Source organism: Danio aesculapii, chromosome 8, assembly GCF_903798145.1.
Source record: "Danio aesculapii chromosome 8, fDanAes4.1, whole genome shotgun sequence".
NCBI classification, from domain to species: Eukaryota; Metazoa; Chordata; class Actinopteri; order Cypriniformes; family Danionidae; genus Danio; species Danio aesculapii.
Genome location: NC_079442.1, coordinates 27,609,505 through 27,637,350, shown reverse-complemented (window position 1 = coordinate 27,637,350; position 27,846 = coordinate 27,609,505). Strand labels below are relative to the sequence as shown.

Sequence of the window (27,846 nt, the reverse complement as noted above, 5' to 3'; positions counted from 1 at the left end):
GGCAAAGTGCATGCTTTCTGTGTTATGAAAGGTGGGAAGTGCTTGTGTTGGGTAACAGTGTGGTCTTCAGGTTACATTACACAATTTCACGTGTAATGTAAAGCTCTGTGTCCTTCCCATCTGCCCGCGACCCCACAGCAGCAGCAGCAGCAACAACAGAAGGAGAATGGCGAAAAGAAAAGGCACTCAGCAGAAATCGGACACAAAGAAACCGAAGCAGATTGCAAACAGCAAATCTGGATCCAAATCACAAAAAGCCAAAGGTATTTAAGCTCTGTGAAATAGACTTTGTGATGAGACTTTGTGTCTGTGATGTTCCTATAGTCTCTGGTGGTGATGTGATGCAGCTCTGCAGTTGAATGAATGATGTAAATAGTTTGAATGTAGCGGTTGTTGCAGACAGACAGATAGACACTACAGACAGACATTGAGGTAAAGTTGGTTTTTATATTCGCACATTCGGACTGTCTCCTTAATAATATATTTTTATTCTTTATTCTTTAATAAATTCTATAAGGTGAAATTGCAGCCTATGACTGTCAAAAATACAGCATTGTTCAGAGTCAAATAAATAGTGCTAATGTTGTTTTAAAGTCATATTTACATGTTATTTCAGACCGCATATTCACCAAGTACCATGGTAAACAATATAGGGAGCGTGTCACAAGTTGTCACTGAACGAATGTGCGAATGTAAAACCAACTTTACCTCAGACAGACAGCTAGACAGCTGCAGTGTGCAGGTGTTCACTCATTCTCGCTTCAGTTCACTTTCAATGTAAACAGACCCTCAGTTCATTAAACGTGTCGTCAGTGTATAGAGTTGAAGTCAGAATTATTAGCCCCTCTGAATTATTAACCCTCCTGTTTATTTTTCCCCCAATTTCTGTTTAACAGAGAGGTTTTTTTTCAACACATTTCTAAAAATAATATTTTAATAACCTATTTATAATAGCTGATTTATTTTCTCGTTGCCATGATGACAGTACGTAATATTTTACTAGATTTTTTACAGCTTAAACTTTACAGCTTAAAGTGACATTTAAAGACTTAACCAGGTTAATTAGGTTAACTAGGCAGGTTAGGGTAATTAGGCAAGTTATTGTATAACGATGGTTTGGTCTGTAGACTATCGAAAAAAATATCCCAAAGGAGCTAATCATTTTGACCTTAAAATGGTTTAAAAAAAAAATTTAAACTGTTTTTATTCTAGCCGAAATAAAACAAATAAGACTTTCTCTAGCAGAAACAATATTATCAGACATACTGTGAAAATTTCCTTGCTCTGTTAAACATAATTTGGGAAACATTTAGAAAAGGAAAAATCAAAAGATAAAAAATCAAAGGGGGTCTGTTCCCACAGGGAGCTCATTCTCTCATTGAGTGTGATTCAGTGTGCTTACACTAATTTGAATTCAGCAAACTGTTTTTAAAAGCTTATTTAATCTAATTAATCTAAAAAGTAACTCTGGTTACATTTTTAAAAAAGTAACTTAAATACTTTGTTTAAAGTAGTGGGTTACTTTACTCGCTATAATATTATTATGTAACTCATGTTATTTGTAATGCGTTACCCCCAACACTGATTATTAGTAGTATGAATGTTTTTTGTAAAGTAATAAAAAATTAACCAGCGTTGAACTCTTCAATACTTAACCTTAAAACATGATTTCTGAAAACTACTAAAAATCTCTGGTTTTAGTCATTTCTTTTAGAATTCTGTTTTTGTGATTGTACTCTTAATTGCACAACAAAAACATGAGATTTGAAAATGACTAAATATGTACCTGCATTTGCAAATAGACTACATACTGTAGAAATAATATCATAGGTTACAAATTAATATTTCTTATTATTACTATTTTTACTGTTATTTTCTCTTTTTAATTTCATAATAATGGTGTTTGTCAATAGAATAATCCATCCTAATCATAGGCTTCTGTCTAGTGGTTAAAAGTGAAAAATGTTGTATTCTCTATAAAACTAAGTTTGATATTTACAGAAGCATACACATACTTCATTATTAAAAGACTGAAATGTCAGCCTGTCGGTCGGGTAAATCCAGCATCCTGACTGCTGCTCATAGGGGTGGAAAGATCTGCAGTAGCTCTGTTTTCATCTTTGTACTGTTCCAAAGATGTACTTTTAACACTTGTACTTTGTACTCATCCACAACCTGATTGTCTTTTTCAGAAAATGGTATGGTGACCAAAAAGAACCTCAAAAACTCCAGGGTGGCGTCTCGAGGGTCCAGAAAGGTGAAAGATGTTTCTGATGAGGTCACCAGCAAATACTTCCAGGACAGCAATGTTAAACCTGAAGAGCCAGAGGACATGAGTGACCACAGTGAGGACCGGATGATCAAAGAGGACACTTTACCATCAAAACAGGTCAAAGAAGATGTGGACAGTGAGGATGAGGATGACTGGGAGGAAGTGGAAGGTATGTGTTTTTTTCAGTCAGTCATTAGTTTGCAACCCCAATTTTCTAAAGTAAAATGAAGAATATTATATACACACACACACACACACACACACACACACACACACACACACACACACACACACACAGTTATTATTATTAGCCCCCTGTTTATTTTCCCCCTATTTTTGTTTAACAGATTTTTTCAGCACATTTCTAAACATAATAGTTTTAATAACTCATCTCTAATAACTGATTTATTTTCTCTTTGCCATGATGACAGTAAATAATATTTGACTAGATATTTTTCAAGACACTTCTATACAGCTTAAATTGACATTTAAAGGCTAATTAGGTTAACTAGGCAGGTTAGAGTAATTAGGCAAGTTATTGTATAATGATGGTTTGTTCTGTAGACTATCGAAAAAAATAAAGGGGCTTAATAATTTTGACCTTAAAAATTTAAAACAGTTTTTATTCTAGCCGAAATAAAACAAATAAGACTTTCTTTAGAAGAAAAAATATTATCAGACATACTGTGAAAATTTCCTTGCTCTGTTAAACATCATTTGAGAAACATTTAGAAAAGAAAAAAAAAAAAAAAAAAATCAAAGGGGGGCTAATAATTTTGACTTCAACTGTTTCTATAAGCAAATGTTGATTTTGACGATTTGAACACGTCACATCAACCTTCCTTTTAATTATAATGTTTAATAGTTTGGGAACTGAGGTGACTTATTAGATTAGATTAGATTCAACTTTATTGTCATTACACATGTACAAGTACAAGGCAACGAAATGCAGTTTAGGTCTAACCAGCAGTGCAATAGCAGCAAGTGCAGGATACAGGTATAAGTTATAAAGTGCAGTTATAGAAAAACTATGGTAATATTTACAGATGGATGTACTATGAACATTATATACAGGTTGAATTAGCTATGAACAGATTTACAATAAATGAATAAATGTACAGGATACTATTAATAGCAGAAGTGTGCAGATAGATAAACAAAATTACAAATGTCCATGTGCAGTGGGTATGTCCAGTTCAAATAAATGAATCAGTGCAATGAATATGTGCAAACTTTAAATGTGCAAATGTTAAATAGTGCAGTGATTGTGAGGAGTATAAGTTAGAGGAGTGTGGGGGGTGTATTGGGGGGGGGGGGGGGGGGGGGCAAAAGAGTCAGTGAGGGGCAGAGTTCAAAAGGAAGGAATTGTTAAATTTATTGTTAAAGCTTCACAAACAAATTCTTCAAATTCTTCTCTTTATAATGAGAAAAATCATTTTCAATATATGAGACAAATCTGAAATGTCAAACACTTTTCACTCTGTGCCCACAATACTGAGGATGAGGTTTCATATGCTGTAATATCCACAGATTTCCTAAGAAAGATGTCATCTTGACAGCAATATATGGTGTTGTGCTCATCCATTATATTCCCTCATGTCAGTGATACCTTAGCACATATAATAGTAACTCATGCCTAGGCTTGTGCCGGTATTCGGTAATGCGATAAATCACGGTAATGAATATGCACGATATTGTTATCGCGGGCACTTCAAAATACCGTGAAAAATAATAGATCCGAATTCATATTCTTAGAACGCGCGCCTTAGCTTATTTTCCATCAACCGCTTGAAGAAACACTGCGTATATGCTGCGCAGAACTGATGCGCACTCTGATGTAAACAATCCCCGCATGTAGAAGCCCTGTGTGCGCAGTGCGCGCCGCCGCTGCCACCACACTATAATCCTCACACGCAGGCCATCTGGCAGACTGGGCACTTTCCCGGTGGGCCGACGTACTTTTTGGGCCGGGCTGATCATCGTCTTATGATCTGATCGGCCCATAAAAGGCTTAGCAGCCTATCGTTTTTTTCTGCCTTATTGATCGACGCTGCTGTGATCTGTGACTCTCTGAAAGTAGATGCTTTTTTTCCCGGACAGACAGACCGGGCCGGCCCATGTGACACCCTGCAGCCCATTGGCTCTTTTCGGTATTGACATTGGGCTGGCCCAATCACAAACTCCTATTTTAGACTCCGTGTGAGCGTGCGTCGTCTGTGTGTATTTGTCAAAATAGTCGAGAGTCAGAGAGAAGAAACGCAAGGGAGGCGCAGAGAAATCGCGGGAAATACACCGGCGTTTCATTTAGCGATTCTGAAAAGTTCTCTGTTCATTCTAGTACACGGCTAAAAACGCAAATCACGTGACCACACACTCTCTGCCCAGAGCTGCAGCCACTAGTTCAGCGGGTAAGCATAAACCCCAGGTCAGAGTATAGTGCATGTCAGACAGTTCATCTGCTGGGTGATCTCATCTCACTATAGTTGTTAAACGTGATATTGAATTCATCTTGTTGTCTCTATCTAACAATTCTTATGTCTTTTGAATCACTTGTTCTCAGTTAACTGTTTTGGCTGAGTGCAAAGCTAATATATTAATTTATGTAACCACATACACTGATTCTGCACATTGACTGATTGCTTACCTTTATCGTTTAAATTTAATGTACGTTATACTGTTATAATGGCCATTATTGGTTATTAAAACTGATATTCTGCAAAAGAGACAGGGTAAAGTTCATTCTTTTCAATGGAAATGAAAGGAGACAGTTATATTTAAGCCTTGTTTTGTTATAAATATGCAGTGTGAAGATGATGCTCATAAAAATATGCAGCTACACGAGGCTGTTTGGTGTCTGTTAATCATAATATCAAAATGAAACAAATTTGACTTATATTATGTTTTCATTGTTTAGATAGTGAAACAGCAAGCAGGATGAGGTGAAAGGTTAAAATGTAACACTGTTCCCTTTGAAGATTTACCCGTGCATTAGCAGGCAGTTTTTGTTATGTTTATTATTGAATATAGGCTGATTGAATAGTGTATTGAATAAGCTAAGTTGGCTGTAGTGTATGAGTGTGTGTGAATGAGTGTGTATGGGTGGTTTCCAATATTGGGTTGTGGCTGGAAAGGCATCTGCTGCATAAAACATGCTGGAATAGTTGGCAGTTCATTCCACTGTGGCAACCCCTGATAAATAAGGGACTTATGCGAAGAAAAATAAATGAATGAATAGTGTATTTTTTTAGAACTCAACAAATATCTTTATGGACAGCATACAGAAATTAAATTGAGATTAAAGTTTGAATTTATTTATTTATTTCATATATATGGCTTTTGTGTTTTATAGAATATGAGTTGATAAAAATATTGGACAGATAGATAGCATTTTGATTGAATTTAGTGGGCCGCTCTGGCCCAAAATGCCAGGGCCGATTTTTTTGCCCCAGTCCAGCCCTGCTCACACGAAGAAGAAGCATGGCGGAAGGAGGAACGCTGCCGACAATTTATCCCCCTTCAAAAAGGTTAAAGTCAGAAGTTTGGAAATATTTTGGGTTCCAAAAAAAATGCACAGGGATTACGAAGACGGTTTCCCTTTTGCACATTCACTTTGATATAATTGCTCAAGTTTACTTTTATATTGTGTATTGTTTTATTTATATTTATTTGTATTTAAATGTTTGAAGTACTTTTAGTTAATTAAAAAGTTATTAAAGTTTTGTTATTGAAGTTTTTTGTGTTTTTTTACCTGTTTCTCTAGTAAAATTACAATATCGTGATAATACCGTATACCGTGATAAAAGCTCAGTCAATTAATCGCAGCATGAAAATGTGATACCGGCACATGCCTACTCATGCCATTTGCTTTGCTTTACCTCCATATCCTGACAGACATTTGCTTTTGCTTTTGTTGTTCATGAATGTCTGGTTGGTCTCTTTGGTCTTTCAAGGCTTTTCTCTGTTTTACAAATGAGCTGAAGTGGCTTTTATTTAACACCAAAGCATGATGCTTTTATGTAATTCTGTCTGAAAGCTCAAAAGTTATCTTTTATACAGATTGAGATTTCTCTGGATTCCCTGAATCTTTTCACTGTGTTAGGGCTGCTATATGTATTGATTCAGAATCTGTATCACATTGTGCACAATCACAATATTCACATCGCAAGATATCAATGAAGACTCTGAATTATAGTTGAACAGGAGCTACAGAATTGTGTTTAATTACTTTATTTGTACAGAATTTATACAATTCATGGAAAAAAGGTTTTCTTTCTTTCTTTCTTTCTTTCTTTCTCTCTTTCTTTCTTTCTTTCTTTCTTTCTTTCTTTCTTTCTTTTCTTTCTTTCTTTCTTTCTTTCTCTTTCTCTCTTTCTCTCTTTCTTTCTCTCTTTCTTTCTTTCTCATTTCTTTCTTTCTTTCTCTCTTTCTTTCTTTCTTTCTTTCTTTCTTTCTTTCTTTCTTTCTTTCTTTCTTTCTTTCTTTCTTTCTTTCTTTCTTTCTCTCTTTCTTTCTTTCTCTTTCTTTCTTTCTCTCTCTCTTTCTTTCTCTCTTTCTTTCTTTCTCATTTCTTTCTTTCTTTCTCTCTTTCTTTCTTTTTTTCTTTCTTTCTTTCTTTCTTTCTTTCTTTCTTTCTTTCTTTCTTTCTTTCTTTCTCTCTTTCTTTCTCTCTCTCTTTCTTTCTTTCTCTATCTCTTTCTTTCTTTCTTTCTCTCTCTTTCTTTCTCTCTTTCTTTCTTTCTTTATATTTTTTCTTTTTTTTCTAGTCAAAATATTTACATTTCAAAGCAAAAACAAGATTGTTTTATTTTCTCCACTGGCAAATCATTTTACTTGTTTTAAGGGGAAACTCTTAAATTTAACTCACTTCTTCTGAAGTTGAAAATAAAACCTTGATCTACAAATTTTTAGACATTTGGACTAGAAACGATTAAAGTAAGAAAAGGGTTTTTTTGCATTGTGATTTTTGTGCAATTTCTGTACTTGATTACTGTTAAACTCCCTAGAAAACCGTCAAATAGTGCTATTCAAACTATCATGTGAAACTTTATTTATAACGCAATATTTATCCCAGAAAAATACAATTTCGCAATATACATTTTTTTTATAATATTTTATTACAATATACAAAAAACATTTTTTACACTATATTATATATGGTAGATGGTGGGGAAAAAACTGTTTTGTTTTTAGAAATGTGATATTTAATTTTTCTTTCTTTGTAGTAGTAGTAGTAGTAAACTTTATTGTCCTTGACAGGAAGTTTGTTATGGGCATCACCATATTTCTCCAGACATTCCATAAAAACAAACATTAAAATGCAAAGATTATAATGCTAATTAAGATAAACTCTTGTTAAATAAACCCGCTGAAACAGGTACAAAGGATTAACATCGGTTCAACCTACTCTTAGGGCTTCTTTATCTCCTACCAGAGGGAAGCTATTCTAATGTGGAAACAAAAAAATTGTTGGATCTTTCAGAATCCTTTCCACCTGATTAAGGACACAATTCTCATATAAAACTTGAGGATTAAAATATTCATCGTGCCCAACAATTTTCCATCCTGTCTTTAAGAGATGCCTCAACTTAGATTTACACCGTATGGATAAGTTGCCACACCACACTATGATACCATACCTGACAATGCTTTCAAGAACAGCTTTATAAAATAACATCATAAACAATTCTCTTGTGAGCTTTGGCATAAAATGGTGAGCCATGATCCAAGTTTGCTTGCAAAAACTAAGATGCTCCACTAATACTCAAATATGAACCTTCATCTATTACCAGTGAACGGTTTCATTGGGACTTTTTCTTTTTTATTTTACCTTTGTCTTTTTGTAGCACGTGTTTCAGTCATTAAAATAAAAACAGGTTTATATTTATAAAAGTACGCGTTTAGCCAGTTAAATAAAAGTTGAAGAGAATAAACAGATTCTTGATTTCATGATTTATCTTTGGAGGGAATTGGGTTTGTAAGTGTTTTTTTATATTTCAGTATGAAGCTTGTTTTGAACTGTGTGTTTCCTCAGAGATGGCCGGACCGCTGGGTCCTGTGGACTCATCAGAACTAGCGCTTGAGTCGAAACCTGTGGAGATTGAGATCGAGACTCCAGACATGATCCGCAAAAGGCAGAAGAAGTGAGTGAGGGTTTAATAAGTGTCGGATTGCCAAGGGATGAAATGTTTTAGCGTGGTTAATGTCTGCAAGTTGCAGTCACATTCATAAAAGGAGCTGTGATGTTTAGACAGTTGAAAAGGACAATTGTAACACCTTGACAACTGTTTCCAGAGAGAAGAGGAAAGTAGAGTTTGAAACGTATCTGCGGCGAATGATGAACCGCTTTAACAAGGACCTGCTGGTGGATACACATAAGGTGTGTGTGTGTGTGTGTGTGTGTTACTGGAATTTTTGTTCTCTGAACTAAATAGATACCTTCTGCCATTCAGAAAGTTTTGTGGTTGGAAAGATTTTTAAAAGCATTTCTGTGTGGAGTTTGCATGTTTTCCCTGCGTTCGCGTGGGTTTCCTCTGGGTGCTCTGTTTTCCCCACAAGTCCAAAGACATGTGGTATAGGTGAATTGGGTAAGCTAAAATTGTCCGTAGTGTATGTGTGTGAATTGGAATGTATGGATGTTTCCTAGTGATGGGTTGCAGCTGGAAAGGCATCCGCTGCGTAAAACATATGCTGGATAAGTTGGCGGTTCATTCCGCTGTGGCGACCCCAGATTAATAAGGGGAAAAGAAAATAAATGAATGAATGAATGAATTGTAAAATATTGTTTGGTTTTAAATACAGTATAATCAATAGTATTATGAAATGTTATTGCAATTTTGTATTTGAATATATTAAAATATTTGTATATTTTTAAAATGTGATTTGTTCCTGTAATGGCAAAGATGTCTTTAGTCTTTTTATGCGTCCTTGCTAAATAAACCTGTTAGTTTCTAGAAAAAATTGTAACCAATAAATGTTTGACTTATATTTTATTATTGTAACAAAGTTGATGACCAACTTTTAAATCATTTTAATAATGAAAAACGAAACAGAGTGCAGCTCCTCACAGTGTGTGAAACAGGTGCTTCTCATTATCACTCAAGCGCCGGTCTCGCTTTGTTCCCAGAGGTCTCGGCCCCGCCCCACTCGCGACTGTTATTCATTTATTCAAATTAATTATTCATTCTAATATGAATTTGGGGTCGCCACAGCGGAATGAACCGCAAACTTATCCAGCATATGTTTTTACGCAGCAGATGCCCTTCCAGCCGCAACCCATCTCTGGGAAACATCCATACAGACTCACTCACACTCATACACTACAGACAATTTTAGCCTACCCAATTTACCTGTACCGCATGTCTTTGGACTGTAGGGGAAACCGGACCATCCGGAGGAAACCCACGCAAACGCAGGGAGAACATGCAAACTCCACACAGAAACGCCAACTGACCCAGCCGAGGCTTGAACCAGCGACCTTCTTGCTGTGAGGCGACAGCACTACCTACTGCATCACTGCGTCGCCTTATATTATATTATATTATATTATATTATATTATATTATATTATATTATATTATATTATATTATATTATATTATATTATATTATATTATTGCACTTTTTGAGCAAAATAATGAAATACTATATTATTATCAAACATAAGTATTAAATAAAGAGTATTAAATAAAAATACCATTAATTTATAATAAACAAAAAATACTGATCTTTTAATGTTGACTTTCTTTCATTTTTTATGAATTATTGTCAGGCCTAAAATCTCCACCATTGGTAGGTTGCCAGCATGTGCTGGTTTTATAGTGACTTCTCAATAAACAAGTTTCACAGTGTATCAAGTGTCGCATGAAATAAATTGTTTTGCATTTTGTTTTGAAACTGGCAGAGCATAAATTATACTTATGCTATTGCAGAATAATGTCTTCTATACTATCATTAGTCAATATAAAATGATGAATGTTCATTAACAGCTTTTAACTAATTTGGCTCATTTCCTATGTGCACTTATTTGCATCCATCAATATATTATATCTGTTTCAAAATAATAGTAGCAGTAGGTAGTACTGTTGCCTCACAGCAAGAAGGTCGCTGGTTCGAGCCTCGGCTGGGTCAGTTGGCGTTTCTGTGTGGAGTTTGCATGTTCTCCCTGCGTTCGCGTGGGTTTCCTCCGGGTGTTCCGGTGAGTGTGAATGAGTGTGTATGGATGTTTCCCAGAGATGGGTTTCAGCTGGAAGGGCGTCCGCTGCATAAAACATGTGCTGGATAAGTTGGCGATTCATTCCGCTGTGGTGACCCCTGATTAATAAAGGGACTAAGCCGAAAAGAAAATGAATGAATGAATTTGGTCTTTAGTTTGTCTATGACATAAATGTATAATATGTAAGGGATAACATTCATCCAGCCGGCATACTAAAGTCGGACACATTTGTAGAAGACAATAAGACTGAAGGATTTTATTCTGCAAAAACAACCAGCTGGATGTACATTATCCTCCTTACTACACAGCTATTTGCCACAAAATTAAACTATTAGACACATTGATCTAAGCTGTAATGATTTTCTAGCTCTTTAATTAAACATAAAGCTTGCAGGAAGAAAATGTCCCAAACCGCTGAATTCAGAAACCTACTAGTATTATTATTATCCAGTCACAAGATGGCGCCAAAAAGTCAAGAGCAACGGTGTGCAAGATGAGCGTCAAGATGATTCAAGATTATTCTTGATACCTCAATGAACTGATAATATTTCTTTGTTCAGTTGTTATGAGCCAATAACAAACCTTGGAATGTCGTGGTTGACCAATCAGAATCAAGTATTCCACAAAGCTGTGTAATATTTCTTGCTGGAATTGTTCTAGTGAGTAATTTCTTCATTCTTTTGTCAAACAGGTTCACCTGCTGTGCTTAATGGCCAGCGGTTTGTTCAGAAACAGACTCCTCTGTGAGCCTGACCTGTTGGCTGTGGCCTTGTCGTTACTGCCTGCCCACTTTACCGCGGTATCCTTAAAACGCATAAACAACGGCTTCCTGGAGGGGCTTCTCAAATGGTGAGCTTGAGAGTATTACACTTGGCCACTTCAAAAATTAAAATTCTGTCATTTACTCGCCTTCATGATGTTTCAAAGGCACATAGCTTTGTTTTTCTTCTGTGAAACGTATAAAGAAGACATTTGGCACCACTGTTGTTTGGTGCTCATCATACTTCAAAGTGTTTACTTTTGAGCTCAAATGAGAAAACAATGTACAGGTTTTGAACCAAGTGAGGTTTAAAACTACTTTTAGTAGTTTATGTACTACTTCCGGGCTGTATGGAAATATAGTATTGATAATCTTAGCTTGTTTTGTTTGTATTAAGTAAATAAACAAATATGTTGTGTGACCCCAGGTTTCAGGTGACATTCACATTAAATCCTGCCTTGCCAGAGGAGAAGGATGTGGATTTGAGGACTGTGCTGGAAAAGCGAATGGGCTGTTTATCAGCGAGGGACCATGAGGAGATGACCTACGTGAGGGAGAGCTTATTTTCTTTCGTCTCATAGACCATTTTTATTCTCAACCGCCTTCCTGGAGGACCACTAGCTCTGCACATTTTCCTTGGCTCCTTAACCAAATATGCCTGAGTCAGATCAGCAGCAGAGACTGAAAGACCTGTTATGGGTGTGACAAACAAAGGAGACATCGAAAACATGCAGTTCTGGTGGTCCTCCAGAAACGTGGTTGAGAAACACTGTCATAGACGATACATTATGCAAAAAACTAAATTACATGTTAATGTGTAAAAGATACATAAGATATGCTAGATTCACTTTAATTGTGTGTTAGATACAAGTTGCTTTAACACTCAAACTTTTGTTGTCTGTAAGGTATTCTTATGAAAGAAGATTCTTATGACCAGTAGGGTTATTTCTTTAATCTAAAGTGCAGTAAAAACAGTATTATCATGAAATATTGTTACAAATTAAACTATTAATCCTTTGTAAAATTTTTATTTATTCCTGTGATGTCAGCTCTGTACTTTCTGCTGTCAGTGGCACATCGTGTTTCATGAATCAGTGCTTAATAAGCATTTCTTATTATTACTAGTGTTAAAAAACAGTTGTACTTCTTTATGTTTATATAAGAACATCATCATTTAAAGCATTGACCCCAAACATTTGAACAGTAGTGTATTATCGAGTTAAAAGGATGTTTCAACCGAAAATGAAAATTAGCTCATTATTTATTCACTCTCGAGGGGTTTTAAACCTTTTGAGTTTTTTTTTCTGCTGAATATCTGAAGATATTTTGAAAAATGGTTTCTGGGAGTCATCCACTTCCATAGTGGGAAAACAAATTACAATGGGGGTCAATGGGTCCCAACATAGCGTTTTTCAAAATATATTTTGTGTTTAACTTAAGAAAGAAACTTTGATGGGTTTTTAACAAGTTCAGGCAGATTTTAAATTTTTGGGTGCACTATCCCTTTAGGATGTTTACTCAACAATGTTTTTAACTAAAAGCATTTAGTCTATTCTGCTGTGCAAAGGCGAAAGACCGTAACTTCGTTTTTTGACGAAAATGAGTTATTGATATTTTGGGGACAATGAAGACCTCCTTTATCATGTGGATAAGTATCTTGAGTCAATATCACTGTTTTTTAATGAAAATAATGCCTTGTCTTAACAGTAAGTTCCAAAAACCCAAGCGAAACCAAGGCAAAACACTGTAACACCAGTTACCGCCCATTGACTTAGATTTGGTTTGCTCCGATTAAGTTACAGTTCTCTGCTTTTGTTCAGCCGTGTGTCAATTTGAACCTACTATGAGCAGCTAGGAGTTACGATATTCTGCCTTTGTTTTACTGTCATACTTACCATCATAACTAGGCTAGCAATCTGCTAAATATAAAGCACTGCAAACGAGCAAAGACTATAAAATGCGAACGAAAAATATCTGAAATAATCTTAATAAATAGTTCTTTTTTTCTTCATAATTCATATTTTTCACGTGCAGTCGTGGGCAGTTAGTTGAAATAAGTTAGTTACTAAATAGTTACTATATACTCGGAGAGAACAAAATATACTGGCTGCAAAATATTTGTACACCGTTAGAAAAGGTACTTTATTAGGTATTATTATAATTTTGACCAATAATGTCTACTTATATGCAATTATTATATATAATTGTAATTTATATATATATATATATATATATATATATATATATATATATATATAATATATATATATATATATATATATATATATATATATATATATATATATATATATATATATATATATATATAATTATTTTTTTATTAATTTAATGATGTTAATATATTACATACTTTGCTACACATCTTAAATGCTTTGGCAATATTGTAAATGTCATGTCAGTGTGTGCACATGGCTCCTAAATAGTATAAAAGTAAAAGAAATAGCATATTTCATTTATTTCAACAGCCTTTTATTAATAACTTTAACCCATTTAAAAGAAAAGGTGTATAACAGTGTCATAATAAATAAAAATATAGTTAAATATCACATTATTATTTTGTTTGTAGCATGTAATTGACCATTTATGTGCTTTGGGTAAAAGCTTAGTGTTTCAATCTGGCTACCACTGCAAGTATATTTCAAACCTGTGCACTCTCAGAAATAAAGGTACAAGAGCTGTCACTGGAGTGGTACCTCTTTAAAAGATACACATTTGTACCTAAAGGGTCCCTATGGATACCTAAAGGGTACATATTAGTACCTAAAAAGTACAAAAATGTACCTCTTAAAAACTGTAGCTACAAATATATGCTTTTGAGGTACCAATATGGACCCTTTAAGTACAAATGTGTACCTTTTGAAAAGGTACCACCCCAGTGACAGCTCTTGTACCTCCAGGCATGATCAGACGGTCTATACCAGATGTCGAATTGGACATTCTAGGTTGACACATTCATATTTATTAAATAACGAAGAATCACCTAAATGTAATATCTGCCAGACTGCTCTTACCATCAAACAAGTTTAAATTCCATTAGACAAAATTTTTATAAGGAGAGCACTTTGATGGACATTTTTAAAAAGGTACCACCAGGAAGTGTTTTACATTTTTTATCAAAAATAGAACTGAAAAACCATATTTAACTTTGAATTTTTTTTTTTGTAAATTTGATCTATTTATATTTTAAATATTTGTCTAAGTAATTTTTTATTTTTTTATATATAATATAAATTTGTTTTTATCATGTAATAGTTTAATGTATATCCATTTGGCCACGAATAGCCATAAGTTGCTGATGTGGCAATAAATATGTAATAAATAAATGTACTTTTATTTCTGAGAGTGTTGGAAGCACTGTCATTACATAAAAATCTCAGGGTAAGTTTCAGGGTTTAGTGGATTTATTAGTTTGGTTCTGACCTGTGATGTCATTTCCTGTAGCTTTTCTTATTGGTGTTGCGGTCATTACGTCTCTTCTGTCGGTTGGTGCTGTCACTGCAACCCCTTCCTCTGAAGCCACCGCCTGCCACCAAGGTGACATTTCTGGTCTCTATCATGTTGCTATTGCTTCTTTCTTTGTGATTTTTTAGGACTTGAGTGATATTTGTATAATTTTTTTAGAGCAAGACCATTCCTACCAAGAGCTCTCCTGAAAAAGCTCAATCTGAGAAATCCTCCCCAGAGCTTAAGATATCACCCGGATCTAAACGCCCATCATCTGCCACTGCTGCAGCAAAAGAGGACAGGGGTGGAAAGAGAAAGAAAAAGAAAGAAGGAGAAGGAGACAAAGAAGCAGCAGGGGGCCAGAAACCCAAAAACAGCAGAAGAAGAAGTGTAGCTTCAAAGGTGTCATATAAAGAAGTCGGCAGTGAGGAAGAGGAGGAGCAGAGTGAAGAAGAGTTTCAGCCGAGCAATGAGGACGACAGTGAAGACTCGGATGGAGCCGTGAAAATATGCAGGAAATCCAAAGTCAAAAGCAGAAGATCAAGCAAAGTCAAACAGGAGGAGAGAAGCGAAGAGGAAGAGGAGGAGGAGGAAGAAGAGGAAGAAGAGAAAGAGGTGAAGAAACAAAGACGTAAAAAAAAGCAAGGGAAAGGGGCAGATGAGTGGCTGGAGGTGTATTTGGAGAACAGCGGGAGGTGGGTGTGTGTGGATGTGGATCAGGGTGTCGGGCAGCCGCAGCTTTGCTCTGATCAAGCCACTCTTCCCATCACTTATGTGGTTGGGATGGATGACGAGGGCTTCATGAAGGATCTTGGCAGCAGGTATGACCCCACGTGGCTGACATCATCACGGCGACGACGAGTTGACTCTGAGTGGTGGGAGGAGACTATGGAGCTCTACAAGTCTCTGGATACTGAAAGAGGACAGGAGGAGGATCAGGAGGTACATGTGCATCCAAAATAATGTTTACACCTGCTGTTAAGATGCCGTTAAGATGTTTATTGATAATTCCACCACATGTACAGACATGCAGAGAATTGAAATTAAGTTACTCTCAGACCTTCAGCTCTTACATATAACACAAAAGGTGGAATGTAAATGCGCGGTGATTGTCATGCGCATTTTGTCAGTTAAGCCGGTTCTGTAATCAGCTGTATGTCTCCAGCGTTTGCTTTCAGATGGAGCAGCATTTACTAATGGTGTAACAGATCACAAATGCCACGGTTCAGATTACATTATGGTTTTTAGTCACGAATCTGACCATTTTTCGGATCAGCCAAAAGAAGGAGACCAATGTAATTTTGTAAATGTAACTTGAATTCGATACCAATCGGTACTGAAATTTTAAAAACATCCGTTTCCCACGAACATTTAAGCGCTGTGGAGCACGTTCTTAAACGGTCCTAAATTTGTTATTGTGTTCACGTGCTCAACAGAAGTGACTGTGATTGGCCATTAAGAGTCACCGACTTCACTGCTGTTTACTGAGTGTGACCACAGATACAGGGACACTGGGTCGTTTCAAAATCACGTCGATCAGCTGGTTTGTCTATAAGCTGATATACGAGCGATCTGCTAATTAATTGTGGCTTTAAAACGCTCCAGTGTCCCTGTATCTGTGGTTACACGCAGTAAACAGCGATGAGTTCGGTGAACTGATGACCTTCACGGCCAATCACAGTCGTTTCTGTTGAGCATGTGAACACAATGGCAAATCAGCGTTGTATAAGACGTGCTCCACAGTGCTTAAATTTTCGCGGGAAATGGATGTTTTTAAAATTTCAGTACCGATTGGTATCGAATTCAAGTATCAAGACAACTCTACATTAGGGTTATATTTATTAGGGTAAAATATGCTTTTGATTTACCTTGAGCATGGCGTTTAGTGTAAAACATGTTGAACAGGCTTTCGATTTGATTAAATGAAAAGTTATTTCCTCACAAAAGCTGTTTATTCCATGTAGTGTTGCCTCTCCTCCATTGGCTTTCATTAAAACAAAACAGCCTCTGGTCTCCTTCCTCACAAACTGGCATTACCATGAGCCGCTACACCTACTCTGCTAATGATTTATCCTGGCTCTCTTCTTTGCGACATATTTGCAGTTTCTGTGCGAGAGCGTCATCTGGCCTTCAGAGGAGATTTACTACTGATCACAGAGCCATGCTTCCCTGACAAGATGTGTGTGAGATGCACAGCTTTTGCTAATGCCGAGTTCAGACTGCATGATTTTCAAAGTAGTCGTGTTACAGATGTCTTCACACTGCATGGCTATCTGGGCTAGCATTTTGTCGCTCCTTTGTTAACACCCCAAGATGAATCGGCGACAGAGTCTTTCACATTGCATGACTTTACAATAGGAAGAATCGCCGACAACTTCGTCCAAACTATGTCTCACAGCCAAAAACATAGTAGTATATCTTTTGTTATAAACTACATAACGAGAAAGAAGCCTTTAATGGGGTAGAAAATGTACATATTTGCTCACCTGGGTTTGAAGGGAATTAGCAATTTCTCCTCAACTTTTTTTTTTTAACTTTCTGTATGAAACGTCAAATAGACACGGGTGCTCCTGTCAAACCTCCACTAGATTTTCATCCATTTCTTGGGTCCAAATAAACCAAAATGAGCGCTTTTAGCGTCTCCCTCAACCTCCCGCTGGCCTGCAGGTACACACACACACAAGCGAATGCTGCTCTCTCATTGGCTGTAGGCGATCGCCGATGTTATTTTCAGTCAAAACTCATTTCACACAGCATCATTTGAATCGCCGACAGCTCCAGATATTTAGCATGCCAAATATCTCACAGGCATCGGCGACGCTTCGGCGATTCTCTCACATCATGTCTTTGATAGTTCAAACTGTGTGATTGTCACTCACGTGCACGAGCACCGATTTTGCCTGTGATTTCAGGCAGTTGTCAGCGATTTCTCAAAACCTGTCGGCGAGTCAAAATCGGGGCTAAAATCATGCAGTCTGAACTCAGCTTAAATCATGGTTTCGATTTAATTTCCCTTTATCATGTGGCCCTATGTAAAATAAAAATTGGTAAATAAATACTGAAAAAAAAATTGGTAAATAAATACTGGTAAATAAATAAATAAATATTTATAATATAATAAATACAAATAAAGGGACATGACAAACCAGTGAAATAAACTAACAGGTGCAGTTTACCACTTCTGGAGGTTATTAAGAACTAATTACTTTACACTAAGAACTAATAGCTTTCTTGGTGTAAATGCTGTTGTTCAATGTGGCTAGGGTTGTCAAATGAGCTTGTATATGAGAGATCTGCTGACCGCTGATAGACGTGACTTTCAAATACTCCTGTGTCTTGGTATCTCTGTTCATGCTTGGTGAAAAGCAGTGAAAATTGGTGAAGCGATGACCTTCAGAGTTAATCATGTTTATAGTTGTAGTATAGTTGCAAGTGAACACAGTGGCCAATCAGCGGTGTACAAGGACGTGCTCAACGGCGTTCAAATGTTAGAAATGAATGTTTTTAAAATTCCTGTAACAACTGGTAACAAATTCAATACTTTTGACAAACTTATTTTCAACAGCTACAAAAGACCACGTAGTCTCTAGCTACTGACTTAACATGATGAAAGTACACCAAAACAAGGTATTCAAACTTGGCTGCGCTGTACAAAAATACACAGAGGATGTTCTAAATGGTAGTTTCCATTCACATTGTTTTTTTTTATTCAGATGCTTTTCTGGTCACTCATAAGCTGCATAACATTGATTCATCCATTCAATAATAATCACGCGTCACTGACAATGCATGCTCCTGTGAAAGTAAGGTAGAGTGTGACCAAATGAGTAGGAAGAGAAATCTGAACACGCGTGGTCACAAGGGGCATTTAAAAACAGTAATACGAGCTGGAAATGGATGGTAATGCACTTTAAACATTGAAAATTGCATGATAGTACCAGATGGAAACAGCACCTTACACTTTCATTCAGAAAATCAATGTCTTATTGACCCTAAATGTTTAATGGGTAAACACAGACATGTGATGTAAATCAACAAGACTCAGATTTGTTCCTCGTTCACAGATGCAGGCAAAGTTACTGGACAAGCCATTGCCAACTTCTGTCTCAGAATACAAAAACCATCCGCTGTATGCACTGAAGAGGCACCTGCTGAAATACGAGGCCCTTTACCCCGCTACAGCTGCTGTCCTGGGCTACTGCAGAGGAGAGCCCGTTTATTCACGGTAAACTTTAAATATTCTAAATGTGAATGTGTGTAGTCGTCACAATGTTATTTGTACAGTATGAAATCTAGGTGAATATACCTTTGTTAATCTGCTTTAGAAAACTTTATTACGTTATTTTAATTCTATAAGCAGTAACCAGTAAATGGCTGACTTACAACTGTTTGCTATTTTGTCAAAATAAATAAAAGAACAGCATTTTAAAGACTACAACTAGTGTACCAAACCACAGCCAATGAAATTTTTGAGGGAGGAGCCGTTCAGAAAAAGCTGAATACTATTGACTGCTTGTGTGCTGATGACATCACTGACAGAGTTTCAAGCTTTCAAGGGAGCATTTAAAAACATTGCCAGTCATCTGATGCATCAGCGGATCAGTCACTCATCTGCAAGGTTTAAGTGGATTGATGTGGCTTTAACACTAGAATTACAGAGGCAAACAGAGAGCTTTTAATTTTTGTAATTTAAGAACTCTTGGAAATAAAACTCGCATATCTATAACACCCTGACATTTCCTAAATATCTGTGCATTTATTTCTAACATTGTTATTTTTTTAATTACAAAACAGTAAAGAACTGAGCATTTTGACCTTTAATTACCATATTGGTCAAAATGACTGCATGCATGTCTGGAACTTTTTGCTGTGACTTTAAATATGCGTGCCTTTTTTGCCTAGCAACTTCCTGTTAACATAAACATAACTTTCTGATAGCAAAAACTTAAATTTACTTCAGATACTTTAGAGATCTTTCAAAACAACATATTCTGTGCCGCAAAATAGCTCCTTTTTGAAACTGAAAATGAAAGTGAGACCCAGATCTTTGCATGTTCTAGTTTACATATACATATTTATAGGCGGTATTACCAAAAAGATAATATTTCTAGGGTATTGTGTCATCAATATCTTAATAGAGGTTTTGAATGTAAATATGATGTGAAAACTTGACGTCTTGTATGAGAACGGTCAGAATGACCAGTATGGTAATTTTAATAGTTACAGAATTCTAGTTTGACTGTTAATATAGCCTACTCTTATGTCCGTGTTACACAGAATAAAGCGAGTGCATCGATGCCCATTTCGGCCAATCACAAACGTTTCTGTTGAGCTCCTGAGCATAATGGCCATTCAGCTCATGCTGATATGCTCTCTCATTGGCTGCAGCTCGTCACTACATCTGACCACACGTGGGGTCAAGTCGGCCGACTGCTCTGGAATATTCAGCATGATTGATATTGGATTTTCGTCTGGGAGGTGTCTGCGACGTGTCAGCGAGCCTCTTTGATGCGTTGTTTAGTAGTTCACACATAAAGACTGCTGAGGGCCGAGCACCCCCAGATTTTTCCAGATTTGTCAGCGAGCTTGTTAACTTCCAAATCGGGCTTAAAATTCTGTAGGCTTTAACTAGGCATTAATAACCAAGGTTATTAACCTTACTTGTTAACCTCAACCTTAACAACCAATAAAAAGGCATTTATTTTTTAAGGATTTAAGCCTTGCTAAATGCATAGTTCATCAAAATACTAAAATCTACATGCTTTTTACTCTCCATCAAGTGGTTTAAACCCTTTATGAGTTTCTTTATTCTATTTATATAGTTGAAAGAAAGCTGAACCTGTAACCATTGACTTCCATAAAAGAAAAACAATTACTATGGAAGTCAATGGTTACAGGTTTCCAACATTTTTCAAAATATCTTTTTTGTGTTCGACCGAAAAAGAAAGTCATAAAGGTTTTAAACGAGTGAAGGGTGAGTAGATGATGACTGGATTTAAATTTTTGTGTGATCTATTGCTTTAATATTAGTTAAACAGGGTTAATTTAGTATTTATTTAGATATAATCTTAGCGTGTTTATTACTATTTTAGTTATCTTTTATTGTAGTGGACACTGGTTTCAGTCATTTTATGTCATTTTTGTTAGTTAGATTCAATTCATTTTATTTCCTTGCCAGTGGTAGTTTCAGTACTTCAGTTAACCCTTCTAATGTTTTAACCTTTTTATTTATTTCTTATAGCAAGAAGGTCACAGGTTTAAGCCCTTGCTGTGTCAGTTGGCATTTCTGTGTGGAGTTTGCATGTTCTCCCCGTGTTTGCGTGGGTTTCCCCCACAGCCCAAAGAGACGTGCGGTATATAGGTGAATTGAATAAGCTAAATTGGCCGTAGTGTATGTGTGTGAATGCAAGAATGTATGGGTGATTCCCAGTGTTGGAAGGGAATCCGCTGCATAAAACATATGCTGAATAAGTTGGCAGTTCATTCCGCTGTGGCGACTCCTGATTAATAAAAGGACTAAGCCGAAAAGAAAATGAATGAATGAATAAATGTGGTCTATGTTTGGTTTTAATATTGATTTATTTTCAGAGACTGTGTGCACACGCTCCATTCTAGAGACACCTGGCTGAAGGAAGCAAGAACAGTTCGACTCGGAGAAGAGCCATACAAGGTCTCATCTGATCACAATTTAAAAATTTAAATTATTTTTTTCCTCGTTTATTTTACCTTTTAAATACAATAAATTACCAAACATGATTTTAAACCTGCTCATGAAATTCTGTCTCTCAGATGGTGCTTGGTTTTTCCAATCGTTCCCGTAAAGCCAGGATGATGTCGGAGGAGAAAAATGTCAAGGATCTGCCTCTTTTTGGAATGTGGCAAACTGAAGAGTACCAACCTCCGATTGCTGTAGATGGCAAAGTGAGTTATTAAAATAACATTTAAATAAAGATGTAATGATCTGTTTTTTTTTCTGAAGATATTATCTGCATTTTTATCTGTTGCAGGTGCCACGCAATGAGTTCGGGAACGTGTACATGTTTAAGTCGTGCATGTTGCCAATAGGATGTGTCCATGTGCGTCTGCCAAATCTGCACAGAGTGGCTCGGAAACTGAACATAGACTGTGCTTTAGCTGTGACCGGTTTTGACTACCATTGTGGATTTGCCCATGCAGTGTAAGTTTGAGTGTCTTTTCCCTGTAAAGATAAATGTTTGTTCTGTCCAGTCTCTACTGCAACAAATATGAACTATTTTCCTGCTATTGACAAGATTTTCCATCATTTACGACACGATGCTTCTCCACTATTGACAAGTTATACCTTAATCCATTAGTTTACTTATAGGCACTGGTGGAAAGAGTTACTGAAAAATCATACTCGAGTAAAAGTACCATTACTTGCCAAAAAATGTAGTGCAAGTAGAGTAAAAGTATCTGCTGTAAATGCTACTCAAAGTATGAGTAAAAGGTAGCCCTTTTAAAAGTACTCGAGTAGTGAGTATTACACTGCGAAAAGCTGATGTGTTTACATGCAATTTGTGCAGGGATGTGTAAACGTAACATTCTGTTGTGCGTTTAGTGATTTTTTTTTTAAGAGTCATTGCCTCATGAAAACGCGAGTTATTATTAAACTTCAATTTAATTCACGTTTATTTCTATAGCACTTTTACAATGTAGATTGTGTCAAACCAGCTTAACATAGAAGTACTAGTAAATTGAAACTGTGTCAGTCCAGTTTTCAGAGTTTAAGCTTAGTTTAGTTCAGTTCAGTGTGGTTTAATTTTCAATGCTAAAGGTCCAAACACTGAAGAGCAAATACATTTAATGTGCAGCTCAACAAGTCCCAACCAACCAAGCAAGCCAGTGGCCACAGTGGTGAGGAACAAACTTTACCAATTGGAGAATCTGAAGGAAGAAAAACCTAGAGGGTACAGAGTTGGGCACGACCAATTCTCTTCTGGCCAAACTTGCTGTACAGAGCTGCAGTCTAGGTGCCTGAAGCTGGAGATATATTACAAATATACTAAATATTATAAAATAAATAAAAGTTAACATCTTGCATTTCTAAAGCAAAGATGGTATTTATAAAATATTCAAAATAAAAATGTCCAATGTAACAGAGGAAATGTAGATGTCCATACAGAAGTATGTAACTGCAAATTTTGAAAGTGTGTGCGGTGAACTGGATGTCCAATGAGTCGTGAAAGTTTATTCTGAATGTGAAGTTTAGTTCAAACTGCTTATTTTAATTAATTATCTATTTTATTAAAAATAAATATAAAAAAATAAAAAATAAAATAAAAACTTTTTTAACTGTGTTTTTAGAAACGTAGTATACTCATAACATTTACTTAGAATGTTTACATTCACACAAAAATAAACAAATAGATAGAAAATATAATAATAAATAAATAATAGTGACAGCTTAAAAAAAGATAATAGGCTTTATGCACAGCTAGAGTTTTAAAGCCAACAATAAACTTCCGGTGAAAGCTTAATGTGACTATTTTCAATTTCACAAGGTGGTTTTTACAGCATCGATGTCGTAATGTAATTATAATGTATTCAGTTAAATAGACTTAGACATTAATTTAGTTGTTCAACCATAAAACGATATGAAACACTGTTGTAACCACTAGCACCGTCAGTAGCAACATGCTAGTACAGAAATTCCATTGAAAATACTGGGGTAAAATAAACTCATATTTTAGACATGATGGAGGAATGGAATTTAATGCAGTGCTTCTTGTCCAATCTGAGACCCACTTCATATCGTATATCTAACAGGCAGTGAAGATGACTGATTTTTAAAGAAATCAGATCTTAAACGTGGCAATTTTGTAATAGAAAGACAGTTCACAGAAAGCCCTTAGGCTGCCTGGCTGAAAATTAAAAGTCTCTGTGCATATAGCCCATACATTACATATATTAAGTAGATAAACAAATAAATAACATCTAATATAAAGACAATAACTACGACAAAGCCCCTGACAGCATTTCAAAGATCAAGTTAGTGTGTTTTGATTAATGCCCAGGTCTGCTGGAAAATATCTGATTTCAACTGCAAGCAGTTATTATCTCAAATATATATATATATCTGATTCAGCCTCTGTGTCCATTCTGTCAAAGTAGGTCGGTGGGTCTTCATCCAGTTCACTGTAAAAAATCTTCCTAGCTGTTATTAATAATATATGTAATGCAAATTACATATATGAGACCTACTGAACGGATCAGGGAGGAAGCCATCAAGCAAAAAAAAAACCCGGGTGCACTGGTATGTCGTATCTAAAACTCTCTTTTAACCTCCTACCACATCTCCACAATTTCTCCAGCATTGTGATAATTGTATAGAACTATCGAATTTGGCGACCACAATTGGAACTCCAGGGTGTCAGCAGGGTCTTAAAAAGTATTAAAAGTTGATAATTGAATGTCGAGAAATGTAAGGCCCAAAAGAAGTATTAAAAAGTCTTAAATGCTATTTTGCAAGGTATTACATGTTATGTCATTTTTGATTATAATTTCATTCCATAATTTTTGATTATGGAATGTATGGAAGATTTAATTCAGACAAACTTTAGCGTACAACTTGACAAACTTGTACAACTTGTATGCTAAAGTTTGTCTGAATTAAATCTGCGAATATCAGGATGCTCTGTAGTTTATGAAATCAATGAAATCCTGCTAGATTTGACATCATGATGCTTTTTTTACTGCAGTAACCAAGGCAACACCATTATTTCTGCAATTCTATAGGTGCCAACCTGCTGAATTAGCTAGATTTAATAGATTTTTACTCAGAATATGAATAATGTTTTGGATTAGTTTAAAAGGTTTTAAATTTTACTCTCTGATTCCTGTATATACTCTGAAATCTGAAGAACCTCCTCTTCATCTTCCAGTCGAACTTCTTCCATATTTCACTGCTTATTCCCTTTTGACAATTTGTGCGTATTTGTATCATGTGGCCCATTTGCAGATGGGCCACATGATTTTTAGTAGGCAAACCATGTTCAATAATATCTATAAAGTATTTTTCTATATTTGTTGGAGAGCTTTTAATTATATCTCATTATTTATGGTTTGTGATATAATGTCGCAGTTGTAGATATTTAAAGAAATCATTAGATTCCAGCGTAAATCTGTTAAGATCATTTAGGGAAGGATATTAAGATAGGATATAATTATCTCCCCATCAATTATATCAATATCTTATAAAAATAAAACCTTTTTAATGGTATTTTATTAGTATTATCTGTTCACTGAAAATTTTATGTCACAGTATTTTATTTATTTATTTTTTTTCATGGTTTCTTTTTAACAACCAGGTCTAAATGTATGAATTCATAGATTTTTTTTATCAAGAGCTAAAGAAACAGCATGTGTTGTTCCTCTTCAATCTGCTCTAAAAGTTGTTGTTGTTTCTAAAGGGACAAATGCATACTTTTGAGTGTCCCAAATTGCAGGACATGATTTATAATTGTAATTTTGTGATCTGTAATTTGATTGGCTGAATGTGTTCCAGTAATGACGGCTATATCGTCTGTGAAGAACACGAAGAAATCCTGAAAGCAGCCTGGGAAAATGAGCAAGAGATTCAGCAGAAAAAAGAACAAGAGGTGTGTTGATTTCTTGTACTTCAAATCTAAAAAGATTGTTTAAAAAAAAAAGAATTTTTACCTGTGAAGTTGTACTGGAGTTAAAATGTTGCAATATGCCTGTTGTGATGTTTGAGCAGAAGCGAGAGAAGCGTGCGGTGGCCAACTGGACTCTGCTGGTCAAAGGCCTGCTAATAAAAGAAAGGCTGAAGCGTCGCTATGGGCAGCAAGGCCTGGCATCAGGGGCGGGAGTTAGGCAAGCAGAAGAAGGCGGGGCTGAAGGACTGTCCTCCGATGAGGAGAAGGAAGGAGGGGCTCAGAGCACTCAAGCTCCACCCTCTCTGACTGCTTCATGGCCACAGAACAGACAAGAGGAAGCAGAAGATAAGATCGTAAGACGTGTATCTAAACGAGAGAAGCGCGGAGAGGAGAAACATCTCTTCCCTTTTGAAAAAGCCTGACTAAAATAGATTTTAATCACTTTACTGTAATTCTAAATGTTTTTTCTACATTTAAAAGCTTGTTTCTCACTGTAACCGTCACCAACCTTTTATAACTGTTATATGCCGACGATTTTGTAGATGTCAAAAATGTATACTTAGTCATCTTTTCATACTTTGCATTTGTTTATGCATCAAAATACATATTTTTTATAGAACATGCTGCTGGGAAAAATAATAAACAAATGTTTTGTTGCAGCTTTTTTGTGCGTGAATTAGATTTCTATTTATGCATTTTGCAAATGGATCCACGCTTTCATGTTATTGACGCCACATTCTGACCCTACCATCCAAATATTGAAGCAGAAATCGAGACTCATCAGTCCAGGCTACGTTTTTCCAATCTTCTATTGTCCAAATTTGATGAGCCTGTGCAAAATGTAGCCTCAGTTTCCTGCTCTTAGCTGACAGGAATCTTCTGCTGCTGTAGCCCATCTCCCTCAAGGTTGGACGTGTTGTGCATTCAGAGATGCTCTTCTGCATACCTTGGTTGTAACGAGTGGTTACTTGAGTTGCTGTTGCCTTTCTGTTAGCTTCAACCAGTCTGGCCATTCTCCCCTGACCTCTGGCATCAACAAGGCATTTTCACCCACAGAACTGCTGATGACTGGATTTATGCATCAGAATACATATTTTAAAGAACATGCTGCTGGGAAATAACATGTAAATAAATGTTTTGTTGCAGCTTTTTTATGTGTGAATTAGATTTCCATTTATGCATATTGCAGATGCTTTTATGTAAAGCACTGCACTGAATTATTAGTTTTAAACAGATCTGGACATTGTGTCTTTCCTTCATTATCATGACTGAATGGTGCTTTTGGCTATTAAACGGAAAAATACATTTCTTTTGCATCTTTCCAACAGGTTAATACCAATAAGTACATAGTTCATATTTTAGCATTAACGTATTTACCTTTTTATATATCATTAAAAGTGGCCATATTGAATAGTATTGAAAATGGCATTTGGCTCATTATTAAAGACCTCTTAAAATGGCCAGACAAGCACTTTACTTCTCTGCATTGATGTATTTTCTGTTGAAACAAGAAGTTTAGCTCACCTCATAATAGCTTGCCACCATACTATAGACTTTTTTTACTACTTTTGCTCTTGTAAGATGTGCAGAAATTAAGAATTATTAGACACAGGATGCATAGTTTGTTTGTTTGCTTGTTTGTTTGTTTGTTAAATTCGTTCTTCTCCAAATAAATGTCTACTCTATATTATGCAAGAGATTCTTATAGACACTTTAGGATGGTCCTAATACCCGCACTTGTGGTATTGTCCACTTGAGAGTACATGCAAATGACAGGAAGTCAGCTAGACTATTCCAGATCTAGTAAAGCCAAAGCTCAGTGCCCTTAATGCATAGTAAATCCACGCCATCACTAATACCACTTCAGAGTGCTCAAGTACACAACTTGACAAAAGTGTTGTCGCCTATCCAAGAACAAGAAATAATAACTTGACATTTAGTTGATCATTTGGTATCAGACGTGGCTTATATGAAAGGCAAAGACCTCTAGATTAGGCTTATTTTACCAAAATAAAATATAATCATGCCTTGATTTTTAATAATTTAATTAGGACAGTAAGGTCTGACTTTGCTTAGACAAAAGTATTGTCACAACAGAAATAATGTCCAGTATAGAATATAAAGTCATGATGCAGTGGAAAATGAATTAATATTGTGTATGACTCCCATAAGCTCGGAGGACTGCATCCATACATCTCTGCAATGACTCAAATAACTTATTAATAAAGTCTTCTGGAATGGCAAAGAAAACGTTCTTGCAGGACTCCCAGAGTTCAACAAGATTCTTTGGATTCATCTTCAATGCCTCCTCCACCATCTTACCCCAGACATGCTCAATAATGTTTATGTCTGGTGACTGGGCTGGCCAATCCTGGAGCACCTTGACCTTCTTTGCTTTCAGGAACTTTGATGTGGAGGCTGAAGTATGAAAAGGAGCGCTATCCTGCTGAAGAATTTGCCCTCTCCTGTGGTTTGTAATGTAATGGGCAGCACAAATGTCTT

The 27,846-nt window shown here is 36.0% G+C and overlaps 1 protein-coding gene across 1 annotated transcript; it reads left to right on the top strand.

Moving 5' to 3' along the window:
* On the top strand, positions 1-26,003 carry xpc (xeroderma pigmentosum, complementation group C). The gene is made up of 14 exons (XM_056463547.1): positions 1-263; positions 2,193-2,441; positions 8,304-8,412; positions 8,564-8,648; positions 11,174-11,331; positions 11,670-11,790; positions 14,705-14,797; positions 14,885-15,649; positions 18,772-18,932; positions 21,296-21,377; positions 21,497-21,628; positions 21,715-21,884; positions 25,233-25,326; positions 25,446-26,003. The coding sequence occupies exons 1-14, from the start codon at positions 167-169 to the stop codon at positions 25,764-25,766; spliced, it is 2,637 nt and encodes an 878-aa protein (XP_056319522.1). The 5' UTR covers positions 1-166; the 3' UTR covers positions 25,767-26,003.
* The last annotated feature ends 1,843 nt before the right edge of the window (positions 26,004-27,846 follow it).